General features: G+C 45.8%; 1 protein-coding gene across 2 annotated transcripts in view; it reads left to right on the forward strand.

Annotated features, from left to right (window-relative positions):
* The window catches only part of AGXT2 (alanine--glyoxylate aminotransferase 2), a 70,729-nt gene extending 50,868 nt beyond the window's left edge, over nt 1-19,861 (forward strand). For both annotated transcript variants that reach the window (XM_068250291.1, XM_068250298.1), the window contains 6 exons: nt 7,026-7,118; nt 8,277-8,409; nt 11,683-11,771; nt 15,903-16,052; nt 17,694-17,792; nt 17,875-19,861. In XM_068250291.1, the coding sequence (XP_068106392.1) occupies nt 7,026-7,118; nt 8,277-8,409; nt 11,683-11,771; nt 15,903-16,052; nt 17,694-17,792; nt 17,875-17,982 (672 nt within the window). In that variant the 3' untranslated portion in view covers nt 17,983-19,861. The remainder of the gene's footprint in view (nt 1-7,025; nt 7,119-8,276; nt 8,410-11,682; nt 11,772-15,902; nt 16,053-17,693; nt 17,793-17,874) is intronic.
* The last annotated feature ends 2,965 nt before the right edge of the window (nt 19,862-22,826 follow it).

Genomic DNA, 22,826 nt, shown 5'->3' on the forward strand with positions numbered 1-22,826 from the left:
AAGACATTTCGCTTAATATGCAAATCTCCTGTGCTGACCCAGGAGGCAAAAGAATTTCAGCCAATCACAGGCTGCAAATGCCAATCAATTTCTTTGCAACCAGTGTCGTAACTAAAATTAATGGGGCAAACATTTGATGGAGGCTCCCCAAATATTCACACATCTTCCCTTGGTGATCTTCACACCCATAAGAAGTGTAGCCACCAAAACACCTGTTCTGGAGGATAGTCCTCTGTTTCGGAAGAAGGGTAGGTTAGTAGTTGGGGCCCCCCCACAGCCAGGGGCGTAACAATAGACCCTGCAAGGGATGCCTCCGCAGGATGGCCCAGAATCCACAGGGGACCCGTGGGGGGAAAAGTTTGAGAGACTGACAGCTAAGGGCACCGAGAGAAAAAAATGTATTCTGCTTTCGCACCATTGTTATATTGACTGCATGTGTCCAGCACACAGATAAGGACTCATACACACTCTGGAATTTGTACACTGTCCCTGCTCCCTAGGGTTCGTAAAAACATCTGTCTCTCACTGCTGCAAAGATCTGATGACTGCATGTACAACCTAACAAAGAACAGAGTCACATTTTGAAAAAAAGTTGTAGACTTACCCTTTTTCACTCTGAAAGGATTCCTAGATTCTTATCACACAGGCTAATGACCTTATGGCCTCTAATTACTTTTACAACACAGCAGAGTGGAGATTGATGTCCTACTGTTGCTGCTTCATTGAGAGTTTGTTGTCTCATACTGAGTCCAAGATCCAGTAATAACAGTATCAATCAGTGACATTCTGAATGTTTTGCCAAAGTTACAGTAAATACTATATGTTATGTTCAGCATGTCGTTGTTGTTTCTCCATATAGCATATGCTCTCGTAATAAAATAATACAGCTGTGTGTGAATGTACAGTATGTACTGGGAGCAGAGCTGCAACGAGGGACTTGTCAGCTGCAAGGGGCTGGAGGAAGCTCTGGGTAAGTAGATCTGGGGGTAGCATAGATTGCCTGATGATTCCTTTAAGTCTAAGTGTTTTTATCTGCATGGGGAAAACACATTGGTCCTCAGTTTTCCCGTGCAGAAAGCAAGGGGGGTGGGGGCCCCATCCAAAATTTCGCGGGGGGGGGGGCATCCAAAGTTTCGCAGGGGGGCCCAGTGATGTCTAGTTACGCCCCTGCCCACAGCTCTGACCCCTGCGATCACAAGGGCTGCTCCCCTCCAGTTATTCCCCAAATTGCAACTTAAAAATGAATTGGTATTTGCTTGCTCTGATTGGCCCAGAAATTTGGGAGCTTGAAATGGCCATTAGTAGAATATCGGTCAATTTACCAATATTCTGCTTTTCTATTTTGCAGTGCTAATTCTGAAATGATACTGATATTTTACTCCAGCTAAACCTAACCCTATTCTCACACAGAACTCTCCCAACACCGATCCCTATTCTCACACAGAACTCTCCCAACACCGATCCCTATTCTCACACAGAACTCTCCCAACACCGATACCTATTCTCACACAGAACTCTCCAAACACCGATCCCTATTCTCACACAGAACTCTCCCAACTGTCACGGTCACCTACCTGTACGGACTCGGCGGCTGACACGAACGGATGTCCGCATGCGTCCTGGGGCAGGCCGCCGCTCCATTAGGCGTGGGGTCTTGGCGGTTTGCGTCCGTTCGCGTCATGTGCGGTGGCATTGGCCTCAGCGCCGGAAGGCGCGGGTTGGGTGTGCTGCGCAGGCGCGTTGTGGAGGGACGTCCGCGTGTACATGACGTAATTACGCATGCACGCGCACGCGTACGTTTGGACGCGTTGACGCGGCCATGCGTCAAACGGCCTATATAAGTCCAAAGAGAACATGGCCTCAGTGCTGTTGTATTGCAGCAAGTGAGAGGTTCTCCCGTGACGTGAGCTTTGACTCTGCCCTTGTTCCTGTATTCCTGTTATATGATTGCCTGCCTGGATACCGACTTCTGCCTGTTACGACTACCCGCCTTGTTACCGACCTCTGCTTGTCTGACTACCCGATTTGTTACCGATTCCTGCTCTGGACGACTACCTGCTCTGTTATCGACCCTGGCCTGTATGAGAACCCGCTCCGTTGCTGACCTCTGGAAAAGGATCAAGACTACGCTGTTGCCTCACTATCCAACTACTGCATCGGTTGCTGAGTTATTGCACACCCGTACTCAGCCCGCGGAAGCGCTAGCAGACCAAGCGGCGTGACCAGGATGAATCTGCAGCACTTCCGCGGGCTGAGTACGGGTGTGCAATAACTCAGCAACCGATGCAGTAGTTGGATAGTGAGGCAACAGCGTAGTCTTGATCCTTTTCCAGAGGTCAGCAACGGAGCGGGTTCTCATACAGGCCAGGGTCGATAACAGAGCAGGTAGTCGTCCAGAGCAGGAATCGGTAACAAATCGGGTAGTCAGACAAGCAGAGGTCGGTAACAAGGCGGGTAGTCATAACAGGCAGAAGTCGGTAACCAGGCAGGCAATCATATAACAGGAATACAGGAACAAGGGCAGAGTCAAAGCTCACGTCACGGGAGAACCTCTCACTTGCTGCAATACAACAGCACTGAGGCCTTATTCTCTTTGGACTTATATAGGCCGTTTGACGCATGGCCGCGTCAACGCGTCCAAACGTACGCGTGCGCGTGCATGCGTAATTACGTCATGTACACGCGGACGTCCCTCCGCAACGCGCCTGCGCAGCACACCCAACCCGCGCCTTCCGGCGCTGAGGCCAATGCCACCGCACATGACGCGAACGGACGCAAACCGCCAAGACCCCACGCCTAATGGAGCGGCGGCCTGCCCCAGGACGCACGCGGACATCTGTTCGTGTCAGCCGCCGAGTCCGTACAGGTAGGTGACCGTGACACCAACACCGATCCCTATTCTCACACAGAACTCTCCCAACACCGATACCTATTCTCACACAGAACTCTCCCAACACCGATACCTATTCTCACACAAAACTCTCCCAACACCGATACCTATTCTCACACAGAACTCTCCCAACACCGATCCCTATTCTCACACAGAACTCTCCCAACACCGATACCTATTCTCACACAGAACTCTCCCAACACTGATACCTATTCTCACACAGAACTCTTCCAACACCGATACCTATTCTCACACAGAACTCTCCCAACACCGGTCCCTATTCTCACACAGAACTCTCCCAACACCGATACCTATTCTCACACAGAACTCTCCCAACACCGATACCTATTCTCACACAGAACTCTCCCAACACCGATACCTATTCTCACACAGAACTCTCCCAACACCGATCCCTATTCTCACACAGAACTCTCCCAACACCGATACCTATTCTCACACAGAACTCTCCCAACACCGATACCTATTCTCACACAAAACTCTCCCAACACCGATACCTATTCTCACACAAAACTCTCCCAACACCGATACCTATTCTCACACAGAACTCTCCCAACACCGATCCCTATTCTCACACAGAACTCTCCCAACACCGATACCTATTCTCACACAGAACTCTCCCAACACTGATACCTATTCTCACACAGAACTCTTCCAACACCGATACCTATTCTCACACAGAACTCTCCCAACACCGGTCCCTATTCTCACACAGAACTCTCCCAACACCGATACCTATTCTCACACAGAACTCTTCCAACACCGATACCTATTCTCACACAGAACTCTCCCAACACCGGTCCCTATTCTCACACAGAACTCTCCCAACACCGATACCTATTCTCACACAGAACTCTCCCAACACCGATACCTACTCTCACACAGAACTCTCCCAACACCGATACCTATTCTCACACAGAACTCTCCCAACACCGATACCTATTCTCACACAGAACTCTCCCAACACCGATCCCTATTCTCACACAGAACTCTCCCAACACCGATACCTATTCTCACACAAAACTCTCCCAACACTGATACCTATTCTCACACAGAACTCTCCCAACACCGATACCTATTCTCACACAAAACTCTCCCAACACCGATACCTATTCTCACACAGAACTCTCCCAACACCGATACCTATTCTCACACAGAACTCTCCCAACACCGATACCTAACTCTAACCACCCCCTGCAGATGTCTGTGACTCTGCAGCCCACAGTCAAGGGGAATTATGATAATAACAGATAAACTATGAAAGATATTATTATTATTGATCTCTAAAGCGCCAACATATTCTTCCCTGGTCCCGGTTCCGGCTCCAGTTACACAATGACTTTGGCCTGAAGTTGTCAGGTCTGCTACCCGCTGCGGTCGATCGTGTCATCATGCCGGCCGGCATTGAACCGCGCATGAGCAGGACTCTCACGCTAATGCAGCAATCGTCCGCAGTGGGAAGCGGACCTGACGACTTCAGGCTGAAGAGCCGGGATCAGGGAAGGAGCCAGGAGGACGCCGGAGGACCTCGCGGCCTACGGTGGGCTGAAGGAGTCTCCAGGTAAGTGTAAATTCTGTTTTTTTAACTTGTTCAGGATCTCTTTAAAAACAAAAAAACGTATCCCTAATCTTAGAAGACACAACCCCTGACACCACGGTCTGCATTGTTTTGTGCCCCATGTTTGTTTCTTACTTTGTACAGCGTTACAGAATATGTTGGCACTTTAGAAATCAATAATAATAATAATAATAATAATAATATATTTCATAGTTTAACTGTTATTGTAATAATTTCCCTTAATTGTGGGTTGCATAATCACAGACCTTCTCCTTCAGCACATGGAGTAAACAAACTCCCTCTTGGGGACCACTAGGAGTTGGTTTGGGCTGCAGAACATTAAAATCTTTAGGCTACCAGGTCTTCATATTCACCTCTTTAGAAGAAGTGTTCCTGTCACTCAAAGCCACTCTTATTAGCCTTCCCATTAGCTCCTCGTACTGGAAAGGGCAGGTTGTGGTGGTGGCTAGAGATGGCCTGAACATCAAATTTTCAGTTCGCGAACTTTGAACGTGAATTTCTGCTAAAATTGTGAACAGACTGTTTGCAGCAGGCTCCATAGACTTTAATGGCAGGCGAACAGCGGCGACTTTAGTGGTTAATAGCAAAGCCCCCTTACGTGCTAAAAGCACCACATTTTTTTCAAAAAGACCTTATAGTTTTTGAGAAAATCGATTTTAAAGTTCTCCTTCTGAATGTGGGAAATGTTATAATGGCTGCCGACTTTAGCTGTTAATAGCAAATCCCCCTTACATGCTAGAAACACCAAATTTGCTGGGTATGTGGAGGAGGACAGTGGGTACAAGATAAAAAAAAATGTCAAAAAGACTTTATAGTTTTTTGAGAAAATCGATTTTAAAATTCTAGTTCTCTGTGTGGGAAATTTTTTTCTGGCTGCCGACTTTAGCAGGTAATAGCAAAGCTCCCTGAACTGCTGAAGAGAATTGGGGACCAAGAGCATCAAAGAGAAAGTTAAAAACACATCTCATGAGTATAAGATTTTCTCCCTGTAGGTTATTGGTATCCTTTTAGCTAAACTAAATAGCGGTCTCAAACAACCAGCGCAAATCACCGGCAGTACTCACAGTGGTGAAGGCCAACTTCCAAGGCCGTTTGTCCGTCCTTTTGTGCTTAAAGGACAACTGAATGGAGAGAGATATGGAGGCTGCCATATTTATTTCTTTTTAGGGATTCCAGTTGCCTGCCAGCCCTGCTGATCCTCTGCCTCTAACAATATATGCAGATCAGGTGTTTCTGACATTATTGTCAGATCTGACAAGATTAGCCACATGCTTTTTTCTGGTGTGATTCAGACACTACAGGGCTGCCAGGCAACTGGTATTGTTTAAAAGGATTTCCTTTTAAACAATACCAGTTGCCTGGCAGCCCTGTAGTGTCTGAATTCATATTCTTCTCACTTCAGTTATTCTTTAAAGACTGGGTTCCACATCTCCCCCAATGTAATCAATGTACTTTAACATATAAACGACCACTCCAGCGAAAAAAAGTAAGCAGTTAAAATCTGACAGAACCGACAGGTTTTGGACTAGTCCATCTCCTCACGGGGGATTTTCAGGGTTTTTGTATGTTTTCAAAAGCATTTCCTGAATGGCAGTTTAACTGCCAAAATAGTTAGATACCAGCCAGCCTCCCTACTCACTTACACACTATTTTGTTGGTTAGACTTTGCAACTGCTGTTCAAGAAATGCTTTTGAAAACAAAGAAAACTATGAGAATCCCCCATGAGAAGATGGACTAGTCCAAAACCTCCCGGTTCTTTCAGATTTTAACTGCTGGTCCTTTAATACAGAGTTCATGATATGTATATAGAGTGGGGTATAGTACTGTATAAGCTGGGCCTATGTTTAACATTTAGTCTCAAGCAACCAGAACGCACACACGTCAGCTGATCCTCCTCGTCCGTGCTGGATAACTGAGACTCTACTACTGAATGCCACATTTGGAAGACTATATGCATCACTGTGTATTTTTTCACTGTTGTATTACTTTGCTGCATATTAAAGCAGCAGGGACAGCCATACTATCCCAGAGGGAAAACACCACATCTATAAGTAGATAACTACTTGTTCCACTTACATCATATATATATTGTAGTGTTCATATTTTGATTTCAGTGAATTTTATATAGTAAATAAAGATAATTCTGTTCCTGGCATTTTCCACCTTGATTCTGGCAATACTGATGTCATTTCCTCCCTTACTTTTTTTTTCTCCTAGAAACTGCACTGTCATAGTTAGTTTGCTTTCTAAACTCGTGTGAGTACAGCATAGATAAGATTTCAGCAGCTCACTGAACTGCCCTCAGCCAATCAGTGAGGAGCAGGAATGTAGGAGGGGTGATGACAAGCTTCCCTCTCATTGGCGATGGCAAAAATAGAGCCCGGCTGACTGAGATAAGATTTGTTATAGCAGATTATATTGGAATGCTTGCAATGCAGGGTAAGATTGCAGGCTGCATAATAAACACAGAGCAGTGGGTAAATGTAATGTGATTTTGTGGCTGACAATCACTCTTTATACCTTGCCTTGCTTCTCAGGGAGTCGGTGGAGTTGTTCAGTATCCCAAAAACTTTTTGAAGGAGGCGTATGAAATAATCAGAGCGAAAGGAGGCGTGTGCATTTCAGATGAAGTAAGTATTCTTGTCTGTGTATGGGTTCTTATTATAGAGGCTGTGCTGTCTGCATAATCATAATGTAGCATGTATTGGAGGAGGTGGGCACAGATGCAGAGTATGTGAGAAACGTGATCAGGAAAATTACCATAAAAGTGGGTAGGGATGGACAAAGAAATGCAAATAATTTCCAGTTGATGCAGGATTATGCTGTTTTTGTATGCAAACTTATGCAGCTAAAAAATAGACCAATCAAATTTTACCTCAGCAGGATTTGATCGGTACATTTGCATACAAAATTTGCATTATGCTGCATCAACCCAATGTTCTTTGCATCTCATTGACCATGCCTCGAAGTGGGTATCCTGGTTAAGTTACTGCTTTTTACTCTATGTCACTACTCACCTGTGGTAATAAGGTTTGCATTGTCGGCCTTTTGGCTAAGATCAAGTGTAGTATCTGTTCTTGAGGTTTTTGGGGGGACCTGGAGGGATGGCACTGTGGCAGGGTGTCCCTTCTTGTCGTAACTCCCCAGAGGCTGATTGAATGGATCTATACCATGGTCGAAGCTGAATGGCTGAGGGCTTTGCTTAGGCGTACTGCCCCTGGAAGTGGCGCTCCAGGTGCACCTGAAAAAACCTGGGATGTGGCAGATCCCAGGCGGAAGTAGGGTGCTTTGGTCTGTACTGCCCATATGCATAGCCGACTAACGCAGCTCCCCGGCCTTTTGGCTAGGGAGAGTGCGGAATTTTTATCACTCCGGCACCGAGGACTTCGGTTCCACCTGGCTCCCTCTCGGGGAGCCACGGACCATGTGGATGGCCACATAGCCCAGGCCCTGTGGGCAACCACAGGGCAGTCCAGGGTCCTCCAGCCCTTCGGGTGTTGGAGGATGCCGCCAGGGTCCTCCAACCCTCGGGTTGGAGGACGCTTAGTATCCCCTGTGCCGATGGCAAAGGGGGATAAGTTCCCTTCGGGGAACACCGGAAGGGCCCTGCTGTATTGCGGGGCCTGTGGCTACTCATGCACGTTTTGTGGGGGTGCTTTAGGGCACTCACGCTTTTTCCATACATGGGGCCAATAGCCTTGCTTACCCGGGACTCCCGTTGCATGCAACAGGAGCCAAGAAAGCTAAAAAAAAAAAATTAAATAAGGTTTGCATTGTGTCTCTTGCAGGTTCAGACTGGCTTTGGCAGAACAGGAAGTAATTACTGGGGGTTTGAGAATCATGAGGTTATGCCTGATATTGTGACACTCGCAAAGGGCATTGGAAATGGCTTCCCTATGGCTGCAGTTGTCACTACGGAAGGTCAGTATAATGTCAGTATTATTACAGTTCATGTAGGTAAAGTATTTATCAGTAGTTTGGCTTAGCTCTCCCTGTTCAGTAAGACAGGACCTATTTGGAAAGGAGACCTTGGGCAAGACTCCCTAACACTGCCTACTGAGAGGTACAGACAAACCAGCAAGCTCATGGTGAACCAGAACTCATTGGAGTGTGTAAGGGACTACAATGGTCCTACAGAGGGAGCCCTAGCGGTTCTAGCTCTGACGCTTTGAGTTTGCCAGGAGAAAAGCGCAATATGTCTGTGTCTTGTCTTGAACATAGCCTTACAGTTTCCAGGTCATGCATTCTCCTGCATGCATCTTGCCATGTGTACTATCTGCATGGAGTTTGTCTGATGCCCCAGGTTTGCTTGGGTTTCCTCCTTATGCTCTGGATAAATGTTGTCCAACACAATCTACCATGATCATTTTAGGTGACAGTTTATCCATGAGAAGTGTCCAGATGTGCAGCTTGGGTCTCAGCCTATGGAGAGGGGAGGTTAACCAGGAAGTGTGTGGCGAATGGCTGGGTATTATCCAATTCGATGCACCGAAGAGAAGGATGTCACCATTGGTGGTCACCTGAAATACTGACCAATCATAATGAGGGACAAAAATCTAGTGCATACTGCATGTAGTTAAAAGATACAAAATATTGAATGCGCAGGACGGCGACAGGAGCATGATCAAGGACGTGCACGGCCAGGGCCAAACATGTGCAGTGGCCCACCGACTGGCCAGAACCAGGAAACGAAACTGGCTCACTGCGGGTGACCGGAGGATCAGTTTGTCTCGGCGCGGGCACATGAGGTCTGCAGGGGGCTAGTAGAAGCCCCAAGTAAGTGAAACTCTTTATTTTATTTTTTAAGGTTCCCTTTAAGTATATAAGGAAGGGAAATATACCTATATATACATATGCTGCTTTTTCTTTACATACGGAAATGACTGAACTGATGAGAGTTGCTGAGCCCAGGGCAGCTGTTTCCAGCAGAAGACTATACTGATAAGAGTGTGGCTGAGCCCTGGGCAGCTGTTTCCAGCAGATGACTGTACTGATAAGAGTGTGGCTGAGCCCTGGGCAGCTGTTTCCAGCAGATAACTGTACTGATAAGAGTGTGGCTGAGCCCTGGGCAGCTGTTTCCAGCAGATAACTGTACTGATAAGAGTGTGGCTGAGCCCTGGGCAGCTGTTTCCGGAAGATGACTGTACTGATAAGAGTGTAACTGAGCCCTGGGCAGCTGTTTCCAGCAGATGACTGTACTGATGAGAGTGTGGCTGAGCCCTGGGCAGCTGTTTCCAGCAGATGATTGTACTGATAAGAGTGTGGCTAAGCCCTGGGCAGCTGTTTCTGGAAGATGACTGTACTGATAAGAGTGTGGCTAAGCCCTGGGCAGCTGTTTCCAGCAGATGACTTTACTGATAAGAGTGTGGCTAAGCCCTGCGCAGCTGTTTCCAGCAGATGACTGTACTGATGAGAGTGTGGCTGAGCCCTGGGCAGCTGTTTCCAGCAGATGACTGTACTGATAAGAGTGTGGCTAAGCCCTGGGCAGCTGTTTCCAGCAGATGACTGTACTGATAAGAGTGTGGCTAAGCCCTGGGCAGCTGTTTCCAGCAGATAACTGTACTGATAAGAGTGTGGCTGAGCCCTGGGCAGCTGTTTCCGGAAGATGACTGTACTGATAAGAGTGTGGCTAAGCCCTGGGCAGCTGTTTCCAGCAGATGACTGTACTGATGAGACTGTGGCTGAGCCCTGGGCAGCTGTTTCCAGCAGATGATTGTACTGATAAGAGTGTGGCTAAGCCCTGGGCAGCTGTTTCCGGAAGATGACTGTACTGATAAGAGTGTGGCTAAGCCCTGGGCAGCTGTTTCCAGCAGATGACTTTACTGATAAGAGTGTGGCTAAGCCCTGGGCAGCTGTTGCCAGCATATGACTGTACTGATGAGAGTGTGGCCAATGCTGGGTACACACGGTGTGTTCCCGCACTCGATGCCCCGATCGATTCCCGGCCGCTCGATTATTTCTGAATGCGGTTCGATGATTGTTAGGTCGATTCTCATGTAAAGTATGCCAAATCGACCTAACGATCCATCGAAACATGAATTGGACATGTCAGAATCAAGCGGGGCTTTGAATGCGGGAACGCACTGTGTGTATCCAGTATAAGCCCTAGGCAGCTGTTTCCAGCAGATGACTGTACTGATAAGATTTTGGCTAAGCCCTGGGCAGCTGTTTCCAGCAGATGACTGTACTGATAAGTGTGGCTGAGCCCTGGGCAGCTGTTTCCAGCAGATTACTGTACTGATGATGAGAGTGTGTCTGAGCCCTGGGCAGCTGTTTCCAGCAGATGACTGTACTGATGAGAGTGTGGCTGAGCCCTGGGCAGCTGTTTCCAGCAGATGACTGTACTGATAAGTGTGGCTGAGCCCTGGGCAGCTGTTTCCAGCAGATGACTGTACTGATAAGAGTGTGGCTGAGCCCTGGGCAGCTGTTTCCAGCAGATGACTGTACTGATAAGTGTGGCTGAGCCCTGGGCAGCTGTTTCCAGCAGATGACTGTACTGATGATGAGAGTGTGTCTGAGCCCTGGGCAGCTGTTTCCAGCAGATGACTGTACTGATGAGAGTGTGGCTGAGCCCTGGGCAGCTGTTTCCAGCAGATGATTGTACTGATAAGTGTGGCTGAGCCCTGGGCAGCTGTTTCCAGCAGATGACTGTACTGATAAGAGTGTGGCTGAGCCCTGGGCAGCTGTTTCCAGCAGATGACTGTACTGATGAGAGTGTGGCTGAGCCCTGGGCAGCTGTTTCCAGCAGATGACTGTACTGATAAGTGTGGCTGAGCCCTGGGCAGCTGTTTCCAGCAGATGACTGTACTGATGAGAGTGTGGCTGAGCCCTGGGCAGCTGTTTCCAGCAGATGACCGTACTGATAAGAGTGTGGCTGAGCCCTGGGCAGCTGTTTCCACCAGATGACCGTACTGATGAGAGTGTGGCTGAGCCCTGGGCAGCTGTTTCCAGCAGATGACTGTGCTGATGAGAGTGTGGCTGAGCCCTGGGCAGCTGTTTCCAGCAGATGACTGTACTGATAAGAGTGTGGCTGAGCCCTGGGCAGCTGTTTCCAGCAGATGACTTTACTGATAAGAGTGTGGCTAAGCCCTGCGCAGCTGTTTCCAGCAGATGACTGAAGTGATAAGAGTGTGGCTGAGCTCTGGGCAGCTGTTGCCAGCAGATGATAAACTGACTGTTTCTTTCTTGTTGCAGAGATTGTGAAGTCCTTTACGCAGGCTCTGTATTTCAACACCTTTGGCGGGAACCCCATGGCATGTGCCATAGGCTCTGCTGTGCTGGATGTAAGTTTGAAGCTTCTCAATCATTCTAGTGATTTGACAATCGCACACTGCACAACCAACATTCTTAGAAGTAAAACACGCATTTTACAAAACATTTCAAGGATATGCCGTATAAAATAATTTTTGTAAGACCATGTTCTACTCGGATAGTAGTGGAATCAAAGTGAACCTGAGCCAAAGCTCAAATCAAAAAGTAAATACTTACCTAAGAAAAGGGAAGAATCTGCATCCTATAGAGGCTTTCTGGGTCATCTTCGCTACTGTCATTGCTTGCTTGGACCCCCCTTAACATCGGTGCTGCCTCCTCTTCTGGCACGAGCATGGCCGTGCTGCAACCATGTGCACGAGCTGCTCCAGCTAACTGCGCAGGCATCGCTCTACTCGTGCAGGCGCAGCACATCCCTGCTTATCGGACAATCAAAATTGAAGGTGTGTACCAAGCTTTAAGCCTGGTACACACTTTCAATTATGGTCGGCCAATCACTGACCAAAGTTACACCTCGGTGTAGTATAAGGGTCAACAGATATTGAATACTATGAGCATACTGTGTGGCAGAGCCTGATTTACAATTCAGGAGCTTGTAGGCACAGAGATTCTGGCACCCGAGCTCTGCCCCTCAACGCAGGCCACACCCCCAATCCTGGACTTTACTTTCTTATATCACATAAAGAGCTAATTGAACATGAACATGGTGTAGTGGCAAGCGCTGTCGCCTTGCAGCGCTGGGTCCCCGGTTCGAATCCCAGCCAGGTCATCATCTGCAAGGAGTTTGTATGTTCTCCCCGTGTCTGTGTGGGTTTCCTCCGGGTACTCCGGTTTCCTCTCACATGCCAAAAACATATGGATAGGTTAATTGGCTCCCCTCTAAAATGGCCCTAGACTGCAACACATACACGACACAATCTGTACATACACTTAGGACTATGGTAGGGAATTAGATTGTGAGCTCCTTTGAGGGACAGTTAGTAACAAGATGATATACTCTGTACAGCGCTGCGGAAGATGTTGGCGCTATATAAATAATTAATAATAATAATAATAATAATAATGAACCTAGCAGTGGTGTAATTCAAAGAGTGGGCCTGCCCAGCAAAATCATTGATAAGCCCTCCTCCACTTTAATTATAAAAAAAATTATAATAATTATATATATGACCTTAGTTACCTTACAAAACAGGCTACACGCAATCAGGGGCGGGCTTACATTGCCTCAGGCCCACCCTCCACCAAGATGGGGTGGCAAATGGCAGTGTGTGTGCCCAGACTGTGGCTGTGGGTGATGGGAGGATACAATACCCACACCCATATACCTCCCAACTTTTTGAGGTGAGAAAAAGGGACACTTAAGCCATGCCCCTGCCACACCCCTGATCACGCCCCATCACACCCCTGGCCACGCCCTCACCACGCCTCTAGTCACGCATACCATAAAGATTTCATAAGAAAAATATGTTGTTTTATAATTCAAACTACACTGATCCTTTCTATCCTGGTTCATTTTCCTTAATAGTAACATTTTACAATTAGTAATACTGTATATTCCTGCGTATAAGACTACTTTTTAACCCTTGAAAATCTTCTGAAAACTTGGGAGTCGTCTTATACGCCGGGTGTCATGCCCTATCCTGCTACCGCCTCTCAGATCTCCCTGCTGAGGGAGCGCAATCTATTCTTCCATACCGCTCTGATAAACAGGTAGTTAAGGAGAGTTAACCAATGCAACCAGTCAATTGACTATATACTGTTATATACTGGGTAACACATACAGTACAGCACCAGTATCTGTTCATACCTAGCATCAGTACATGATTTTAAAATTTTTATTTTAATTTGGTGTGCGTTGGAAGAGGGGTAGTCTTATACGGCGAGTATATCCCAAACTCTATATTTTAACTGGAAAAGTTGGGGGGTCGTCTTATACACCCAGTCGTCTTATACGCTGGAATATACGGTATATCAATTTAAAGGATGTGAATAAAGTTTAAAGTCAATCAAACACATTTTTAGTATAGAAATATATATATTTACATAGAAAGAGGGACAAAAGTCCTGAAAGAGGGACAGAGGGACAGGGCTCCCAAAGAGGGACTGTCCCTCCGAAAAAGGGACAGTTGGGAACTATGCCCACACCTCCCACCATGCTACTCTTAATTTCACAGGAGGCAGTGATTAAGCCTTGGATCTCTGCCCCTAACTACGTGCCTGGGGCTACCGGACTGGAGCTGGGTAGAGAGTGACATTGCCCTCTGGCTCTGCTGAGAGAGAGGACATTCAGGAAGGGAGGGGAGCCGCCTCTACCACATAAGGTGCCTTATGGTAAATCCGGCCCTGCTGTGTTTGTTAAATAATTACAACTATTCAAAGCACATACTGAGGTAATCATTACCATTACTGCACCAATAAAGAACTATTACAGCAACAGGAGGAGGAGCTCATAGGAGTGAAATCTGCAAATACTGAGGGATGGAATCTGGACTTGGAATAGCTCAGCTGAGGGGTGCTCAGATCCCTTAAAGGAGAACTGTAGTGAGAGGTATATGGAGGCTGCCATATTTATCTCCTTTTAACCAATACCAGTTGCCTGGCAGCCTTGCTGATCTATTTGGCTAAAGTAGTGGCTGAATCACACCAGAAACAAGCATGCAGCTAATCTTGTCATAGCTGTCAAAATTGTCAGAAACACCTGATCTGCTGCATGCTTGTTCAGGGTCTATGGCTGAAAGTATTAGATGCAGAGGATCAGCAGGATAGCCAGGTAACTGGTATTGCTTAAATGGAAATAAATATGGCAGCCTCCATATACCTCTCTCTACAGTTCTCCTTTAAAGCGGAACTGAAGATCTTCTAAAAATTAAAAGTTTCACTTACCCTGGGCTTCTGCAAGCCCCCAGCAGCTGTCCTGTCCCACGGTGCTCCTCAACGATCCTCCATTCCCAGCCAACAGCTAGTTTCGTTACTTGACTTGTAAGTCGAAGGGGCCACTGTGCCTGCGCAGCCCTGCCAAGCGTATCCTTTTTCTAAGTTTCCGTCTGCAATATCGATATTGTGGACTGGAATGTGAAGAAGGATGCGCGTGGCCAGAGCCACGCAGGCGCAGTGGCCTGCCAGCAAACTGAAAGTAGCTGGTGGCCGGAAAACTGAGGATTGTTGAGGACTGGTGCAGGCATAGGACGGCTGCTGGGGGCTTGCAGGTAAGTGAAACTCTTTATTTTTAGAAGATCTTCAGTTCCGCTTTAAGGTGCCCATCAACAGTACAATTTTTTCATCAGATGCAATCTTTGGATGCGTTATTTATGATCAAAATTGTACAGAATTGTACAGAAAAGTGTGCAGAAAGTGGTGAAAATAGATGTAGAACGATTCTGTGGATGATTGTATCAGAAAATGTAATCGATCCAAATATTGTATGTTATAATCAAATTTAAAGAGAGCATCAACCTGTTTATTGGAACCTATGTATGGGAACAATTGATAATTACCTTCTGATTACTTTTGATTGTAAAAAATATGTCCAAAGATCTTATCTGATGAAAAAATTGCACCGTTAATAGGTACCGGTAGGCCTCTTTTCCACTGATGGCTGAGATGATTGTCGAGCAGTTAAGCCACCTGGCTGCTGGCCACAAGCGCCCTTTGGCTACAGTTACATGCAGCCAAATGGAAGCATTTGGTAATACCGCAAGTGTCCTGTTTGACAAAAGCTGGCGTTAGCCGGCAGCAAAAACCTGTCTCATGTCACGTCTGAGCACGGCAACTGCTGTGATCAGATGCAACTCCATTGGGGTGGTACCAATCCACTGGCAAGTGCCCTGCCGGTGGATTGGAGCAGCTGACAGGTGGTGAATTTATCCTTTTAAGCTGACCATGGAAAAAAAAAGCCTAAAAGGACTAAAATCGGTTATGGATTAGAGCTGGATTATTGATCTTTGGTCATTTGGGGTGATGTGGTTGTGTAATGCAGTTAGCTTTGACACCTCTGTGCTCAGCTGTGTGTATATTAAGCAGTGTATAGTCTATTTTTGGCCAAAGAACTAGCACTCAGAGGAGAAGCTCTTAGAACAATATCATGTTACCACATAAGAAATGTTACGGAGGATGTGATAGATGCCAGAACTCTCACTGTCTTCCAGGCTATTGACGAGGACGGCCTGCAGAATAACTGCGCAGTTGTCGGGACGCACTTGCTGCTGGAGCTGGCAAAACTTCGGGACAAGTATGAAATTGTAGGTGACGTACGTGGCAAAGGACTGATGATCGGAGTGGAGATGGTGAAGGACAAGGTTAGTGCCTGCCAAATAATGCTGGAGTAGATCCCATTCTGAGATGTGTACAGGGGAGTAGCAATAGGGGGTGCAGAGGTAGCGACCGCATCGGGGCCCTCCCTCAACTACAGTATTAGCTCTCTATTGGTAATCATTAACCGACTGTTCCCCATCCCCTCCTTGCACCTGTGACACTGTAGTTGCCATTGGCAGGTTTTTGGTGCGCTGTATCAATTGTTATGTATAGAGTTCCTGGGGGGCCCCATTGTAAAACTTGCATCGGGGCCCACAGCTCCTTAGCTACGCCACTGGATGTGTAATACACCAATGCAGAAGATCAGAGGAGAAAAAGTTTTAAGAAATTAAACATAATGTAAATTACCAGTATCTTTACTAGCAGCACCACCCAGCACCCTGTTCAGATGGTCCGTTTTCACACAATACGGGTTTAGCATGTGTAGCGATTTTACCAAAGCGATGTCGCTCTGCCTGCTGGAGCTTTTGTGCAATTGCCCTTAGTTTGGCAGATGGGACATAACAAGGTTATACAACATAGGACAAAGTTATAGAAAGCAAACAGTACAAAATACATGATCGTGAAATTTGGAGATGGTTAGGAAGGTCCAATAATAAGTACGAGGTGGTCATAATAAAAGAGCACAATGATGGGGGCACGTCACAAAGACTTCTCTTTGGATGGAAGGACCCTGCCAATGACTTACAATCTAAGGGGAGTGGGGATGGACACACTAGGTAGGGCTGTAGATATTCAGTAGAGAGTTAGTGTGTGGTGGGGGGTGGGTAGGCCATCTTGAAGAGGTTGGTTTTGAGGGCTTGCTTGAATATGTTGAAGGACGGTGCGAGTCTGATGGGCAGTGGGAGTTTCATAGGAAGGATGCGGCTCTTGAGAAACCTTACAGGCACACATGGGAGTGGGAAATGTACAGGGCAGTTAGGTGAAGGTTGGTGAAGGACCATAGGGTTCAGCCTGCTATCTGTGAACAAGATCTGAGATGTAGGTAGGGCAAGTTTTGTGCACAGATTTATAGGTCAGGCACAGAATCTTGAAAACTTATGCTGAATCGGATGGGGAGCCATGTTTGCTTGATTCTGCAAGATCTTCTCTGTCTATATACTGAGTGTAAATGCTTGCAGGTCTTTCCTTTATGTCATGGATTAATTTAGGGCTCAGTCACTCAGACACATTATAAGCACTTTTCTGATCACTTTTTGGCCCTCAGAGCTTTCTGAGAAATGCGCCGATTGACTTACATTAAACTCGTGATCATGGTAAAATCGCACGTTTGCGATTTTAATGTAAGTCAATGGAAGCAGTTTTTAAAAAGCTCTCAGAAAGCTCTAAAAAAAGTGTTTATAGGCCTCAATTCACTAAGCTTTATTAAACACTTTATCAAATGTTTGATAATTTACCTCATGGGTAAAATCTAATTTTGAATTCACTAAGGTGTTATAGATTTATTGAACGTTTTATCAATAAAATATTTGACAAATATATAACACCTTAGTGAATTCAAAATTAGATTTTACCCATGAGGTAAATTATCAAAAGTTTGATAAAGTGTAGTGAATTGAGGCCATATTGTGCCTGAGCCCTTACTGAGATACACGGTCTGACTAGTGCTTTCTTTTTGTATCTAGAAATCACTTAAGCCACTGCCAGCAGAAGAGATGAGCCTCATCTGGGAACACTGCAAAGACAATGGAGTCCTTCTTGGCAAAGGAGGACTGTATAGTAATGTAAGGGAAACATTGCAATGCTCTTTACATATCGAGTGCTATTGTCCTCTCCGCTGACTCTCTCTGTATCTTCTCTTGGCAGACATTTCGGATCAAGCCTCCAATGTGCATCACAAAGGAAGATGCGGACTTTGCTGTAGCGGTGTTCGAGTCGGCACTGATCAGACACCAGCAGATGATATCGAGATGAAATAGAACACATGAACTGTAGATCACAATGCAGTAGTGATGTCACACACCATATAGGATTCTCAAGTGGTAGACCAGTAAAATCAGCAACAGAACAAATCCTGAGGATCCGGACACTGTATAACGCAAAAGTCTATCTGGTGTCTTACACCAGATATCCATCTGATCACCAACGGCCATTTCAGGTCCCAAAACCGTCATCGGTGATCAAATGGATATCTGTTGTATGACACAATGAGGTTGGGTGCACACATAGCAGAAACGCTAGCGTTGTGTAAAACGCTGCATTTTTGCCACTAATGGAAGTCTATGGGCCGCAGGAAAAAACGCATATGCGTTTTTGATGCATGGCCGTTTGAAAAGGCAGGTTTTGCTGCATAATATTCAAAAGCGCTTCAAAAACGCACAAATTGAAAGTCAATAGGAACACAATGGTATGTGTTTTTTAGGTTTTCCATGTGTTTTTCCCCCCCAACATTTTTTGCGATGTATTTCTGCTTCCTGTTGTCTTCCTATAAAAACGAATGAAAAACACATGCGTTTTGCCATTTTGTAAATGCGAACAGCAAACACATTAAAATGCATGCAAAACACATGAAAAACGCATCTGTGGTTAAAAAAAAAAAATCGCAATTCGCAAACGCACATAACATAAAATGAAAACAACATAATATGCAGCCTTTCATGTGTGGCACCCAGCCTAAAGGACATTTACTTTATACTCAGTGTGCAGACCCTTTGGATTTGTTTTACAAACTGTAGATAGAGCTTTGTTACCTGAAATTATAAAATAGGAATGGTTTCTGGTGGCTTGTAAAACAAACAAAAAAGGTTGAGCACTGTATGAGGTGTTTTTTTGTATTTGCACTAACAAAAGCCACTGACTAGAGTATTCATCAAACCCCAAGGAAATCACAATGTTAGCAGGTGTTCTATCACTTACAGTCACAATGGGCTCTATTCATAAAAAACTTGTGGCGTAAAATACTCGTAGAGGTAAAATACCGCAGCGGTATTTTACACTTCTGGGTGGTCATTCAAAAAAAATCTTGCCAGCTGCGATGCAAGTGCGGAGATCTCCCGCTGAAGGCTGGCGGTAAGCTGTCGGAAGGCATGCGGAAACACTTCAGCCGGCAGAGTCCCTCCGTGCACTGCTCTCTCTGGGAGGTCTGTCCCATTCACTTGTATGTAATCCGCAAAATCAGAGGAAGCGGTATTTCCCGTCCACATACCGCTTCCTCTAAACTTCATGAATGGCCATTTTGTTACTTTTTTCTAGATAAATCTAGAAAAACACTGCAGAAGGCGGAAACTTCTCGCTCTGCTGGGGGATTGTAGATTTTCATGCGGGAACAGCTTTTATGAATGCCCACTTTGCTAAATGAATAAACATACATATATCCAGGCACATCGCCTCTAGTTAGGACATTAAATAAATTATTAGGGAAAGGGAGGTGCTGAAGGGGGTGTGGCTAGAAAACAGCAAAAATCTATTAACCCTTCGCACACTCACATGCAAATGTTCACACAATTGCATTCACAGATTCACTCATCCAGGCACAACTGTTATCCCTACAGCTAAATTAAAAGCCAGGGTTTTAGTTCACAGAAGAATGCATTCTTATGCTTAATCACCTATACTGCGCAGAAGTACCCAGGTAAACATAGGTGTCCTAACTCTGGCCCTGTAACATGCATAGTGCAGACATGCAAACACACTCATTGCATCAAACCTATCAATGGATTAGGAGCACACATCCTAACTTCCTCTCCTGGGAAAGACAGTGCATCTTACCAATCGCACAAGGGAGCTAATGTTATGTGTCCATGTGCACCATGCGCATACACCAGCATAAGCTGTCTGCATGCTGACAAACATACAGGGGAAGGGGGAGTGCACCGAATTGGACCCTAGCCACAGGGGTCAATGATAAGAATAAACATACATATATCCAGGCACATCGCCTCTAGTTAGGACATTAAATAAATTATTAGGGAAAGGGAGGTGCTGAAGGGGGTGTGGCTAGAAAACAGCAAAAATCTATTAACCCTTCGCACACTCACATGCAAATGTTCACACAATTGCATTCACAGATTCACTCATCCAGGCACAACTGTTATCCCTACAGCTAAATTAAAAGCCAGGGTTTTAGTTCACAGAAGAATGCATTCTTATGCTTAATCACCTATACTGCGCAGAAGTACCCAGGTAAACATAGGTGTCCTAACTCTGGCCCTGTAACATGCATAGTGCAGACATGCAAACACACTCATTGCATCAAACCTATCAATGGATTAGGAGCACACATCCTAACTTCCTCTCCTGGGAAAGACAGTGCATCTTACCAATCGCACAAGGGAGCTAATGTTATGTGTCCATGTGCACCATGCGCATACACCAGCATAAGCTGTCTGCATGCTGACAAACATACAGGGGAAGGGGGAGTGCACCGAATTGGACCCTAGCCACAGGGGTCAATGATAAGAATAAACATACATATATCCAGGCACATCGCCTCTAGTTAGGACATTAAATAAATTATTAGGGAAAGGGAGGTGCTGAAGGGGGTGTGGCTAGAAAACAGCAAAAATCTATTAACCCTTCGCACACTCACATGCAAATGTTCACACAATTGCATTCACAGATTCACTCATCCAGGCACAACTGTTATCCCTACAGCTAAATTAAAAGCCAGGGTTTTAGTTCACAGAAGAATGCATTCTTATGCTTAATCACCTATACTGCGCAGAAGTACCCAGGTAAACATAGGTGTCCTAACTCTGGCCCTGTAACATGCATAGTGCAGACATGCAAACACACTCATTGCATCAAACCTATCAATGGATTAGGAGCACACATCCTAACTTCCTCTCCTGGGAAAGACAGTGCATCTTACCAATCGCACAAGGGAGCTAATGTTATGTGTCCATGTGCACCATGCGCATACACCAGCATAAGCTGTCTGCATGCTGACAAACATACAGGGGAAGGGGGAGTGCACCGAATTGGACCCTAGCCACAGGGGTCAATGATAAGAATAAACATACATATATCCAGGCACATCGCCTCTAGTTAGGACATTAAATAAATTATTAGGGAAAGGGAGGTGCTGAAGGGGGTGTGGCTAGAAAACAGCAAAAATCTATTAACCCTTCGCACACTCACATGCAAATGTTCACACAATTGCATTCACAGATTCACTCATCCAGGCACAACTGTTATCCCTACAGCTAAATTAAAAGCCAGGGTTTTAGTTCACAGAAGAATGCATTCTTATGCTTAATCACCTATACTGCGCAGAAGTACCCAGGTAAACATAGGTGTCCTAACTCTGGCCCTGTAACATGCATAGTGCAGACATGCAAACACACTCATTGCATCAAACCTATCAATGGATTAGGAGCACACATCCTAACTTCCTCTCCTGGGAAAGACAGTGCATCTTACCAATCGCACAAGGGAGCTAATGTTATGTGTCCATGTGCACCATGCGCATACACCAGCATAAGCTGTCTGCATGCTGACAAACATACAGGGGAAGGGGGAGTGCACCGAATTGGACCCTAGCCACAGGGGTCAATGATAAGAATAAACATACATATATCCAGGCACATCGCCTCTAGTTAGGACATTAAATAAATTATTAGGGAAAGGGAGGTGCTGAAGGGGGTGTGGCTAGAAAACAGCAAAAATCTATTAACCCTTCGCACACTCACATGCAAATGTTCACACAATTGCATTCACAGATTCACTCATCCAGGCACAACTGTTATCCCTACAGCTAAATTAAAAGCCAGGGTTTTAGTTCACAGAAGAATGCATTCTTATGCTTAATCACCTATACTGCGCAGAAGTACCCAGGTAAACATAGGTGTCCTAACTCTGGCCCTGTAACATGCATAGTGCAGACATGCAAACACACTCATTGCATCAAACCTATCAATGGATTAGGAGCACACATCCTAACTTCCTCTCCTGGGAAAGACAGTGCATCTTACCAATCGCACAAGGGAGCTAATGTTATGTGTCCATGTGCACCATGCACGGTCCAATTCGGTGCACTCCCCCTTCCCCTGTATGTTTGTCAGCATGCAGACAGCTTATGCTGGTGTATGCGCATGGTGCACATGGACACATAACATTAGCTCCCTTGTGCGATTGGTAAGATGCACTGTCTTTCCCAGGAGAGGAAGTTAGGATGTGTGCTCCTAATCCATTGATAGGTTTGATGCAATGAGTGTGTTTGCATGTCTGCACTATGCATGTTACAGGGCCAGAGTTAGGACACCTATGTTTACCTGGGTACTTCTGCGCAGTATAGGTGATTAAGCATAAGAATGCATTCTTCTGTGAACTAAAACCCTGGCTTTTAATTTAGCTGTAGGGATAACAGTTGTGCCTGGATGAGTGAATCTGTGAATGCAATTGTGTGAACATTTGCATGTGAGTGTGCGAAGGGTTAATAGATTTTTGCTGTTTTCTAGCCACACCCCCTTCAGCACCTCCCTTTCCCTAATAATTTATTTAATGTCCTAACTAGAGGCGATGTGCCTGGATATATGTATGTTTATTCTTATCATTGACCCCTGTGGCTAGGGTCCAATTCGGTGCACTCCCCCTTCCCCTGTATGTTTGTCAGCATGCAGACAGCTTATGCTGGTGTATGCGCATGGTGCACATGGACACATAACATTAGCTCCCTTGTGCGATTGGTAAGATGCACTGTCTTTCCCAGGAGAGGAAGTTAGGATGTGTGCTCCTAATCCATTGATAGGTTTGATGCAATGAGTGTGTTTGCATGTCTGCACTATGCATGTTACAGGGCCAGAGTTAGGACACCTATG

Source organism: Hyperolius riggenbachi, chromosome 1 (genome assembly GCF_040937935.1).
Source record: "Hyperolius riggenbachi isolate aHypRig1 chromosome 1, aHypRig1.pri, whole genome shotgun sequence".
Taxonomy (NCBI): Eukaryota; Metazoa; Chordata; class Amphibia; order Anura; family Hyperoliidae; genus Hyperolius; species Hyperolius riggenbachi.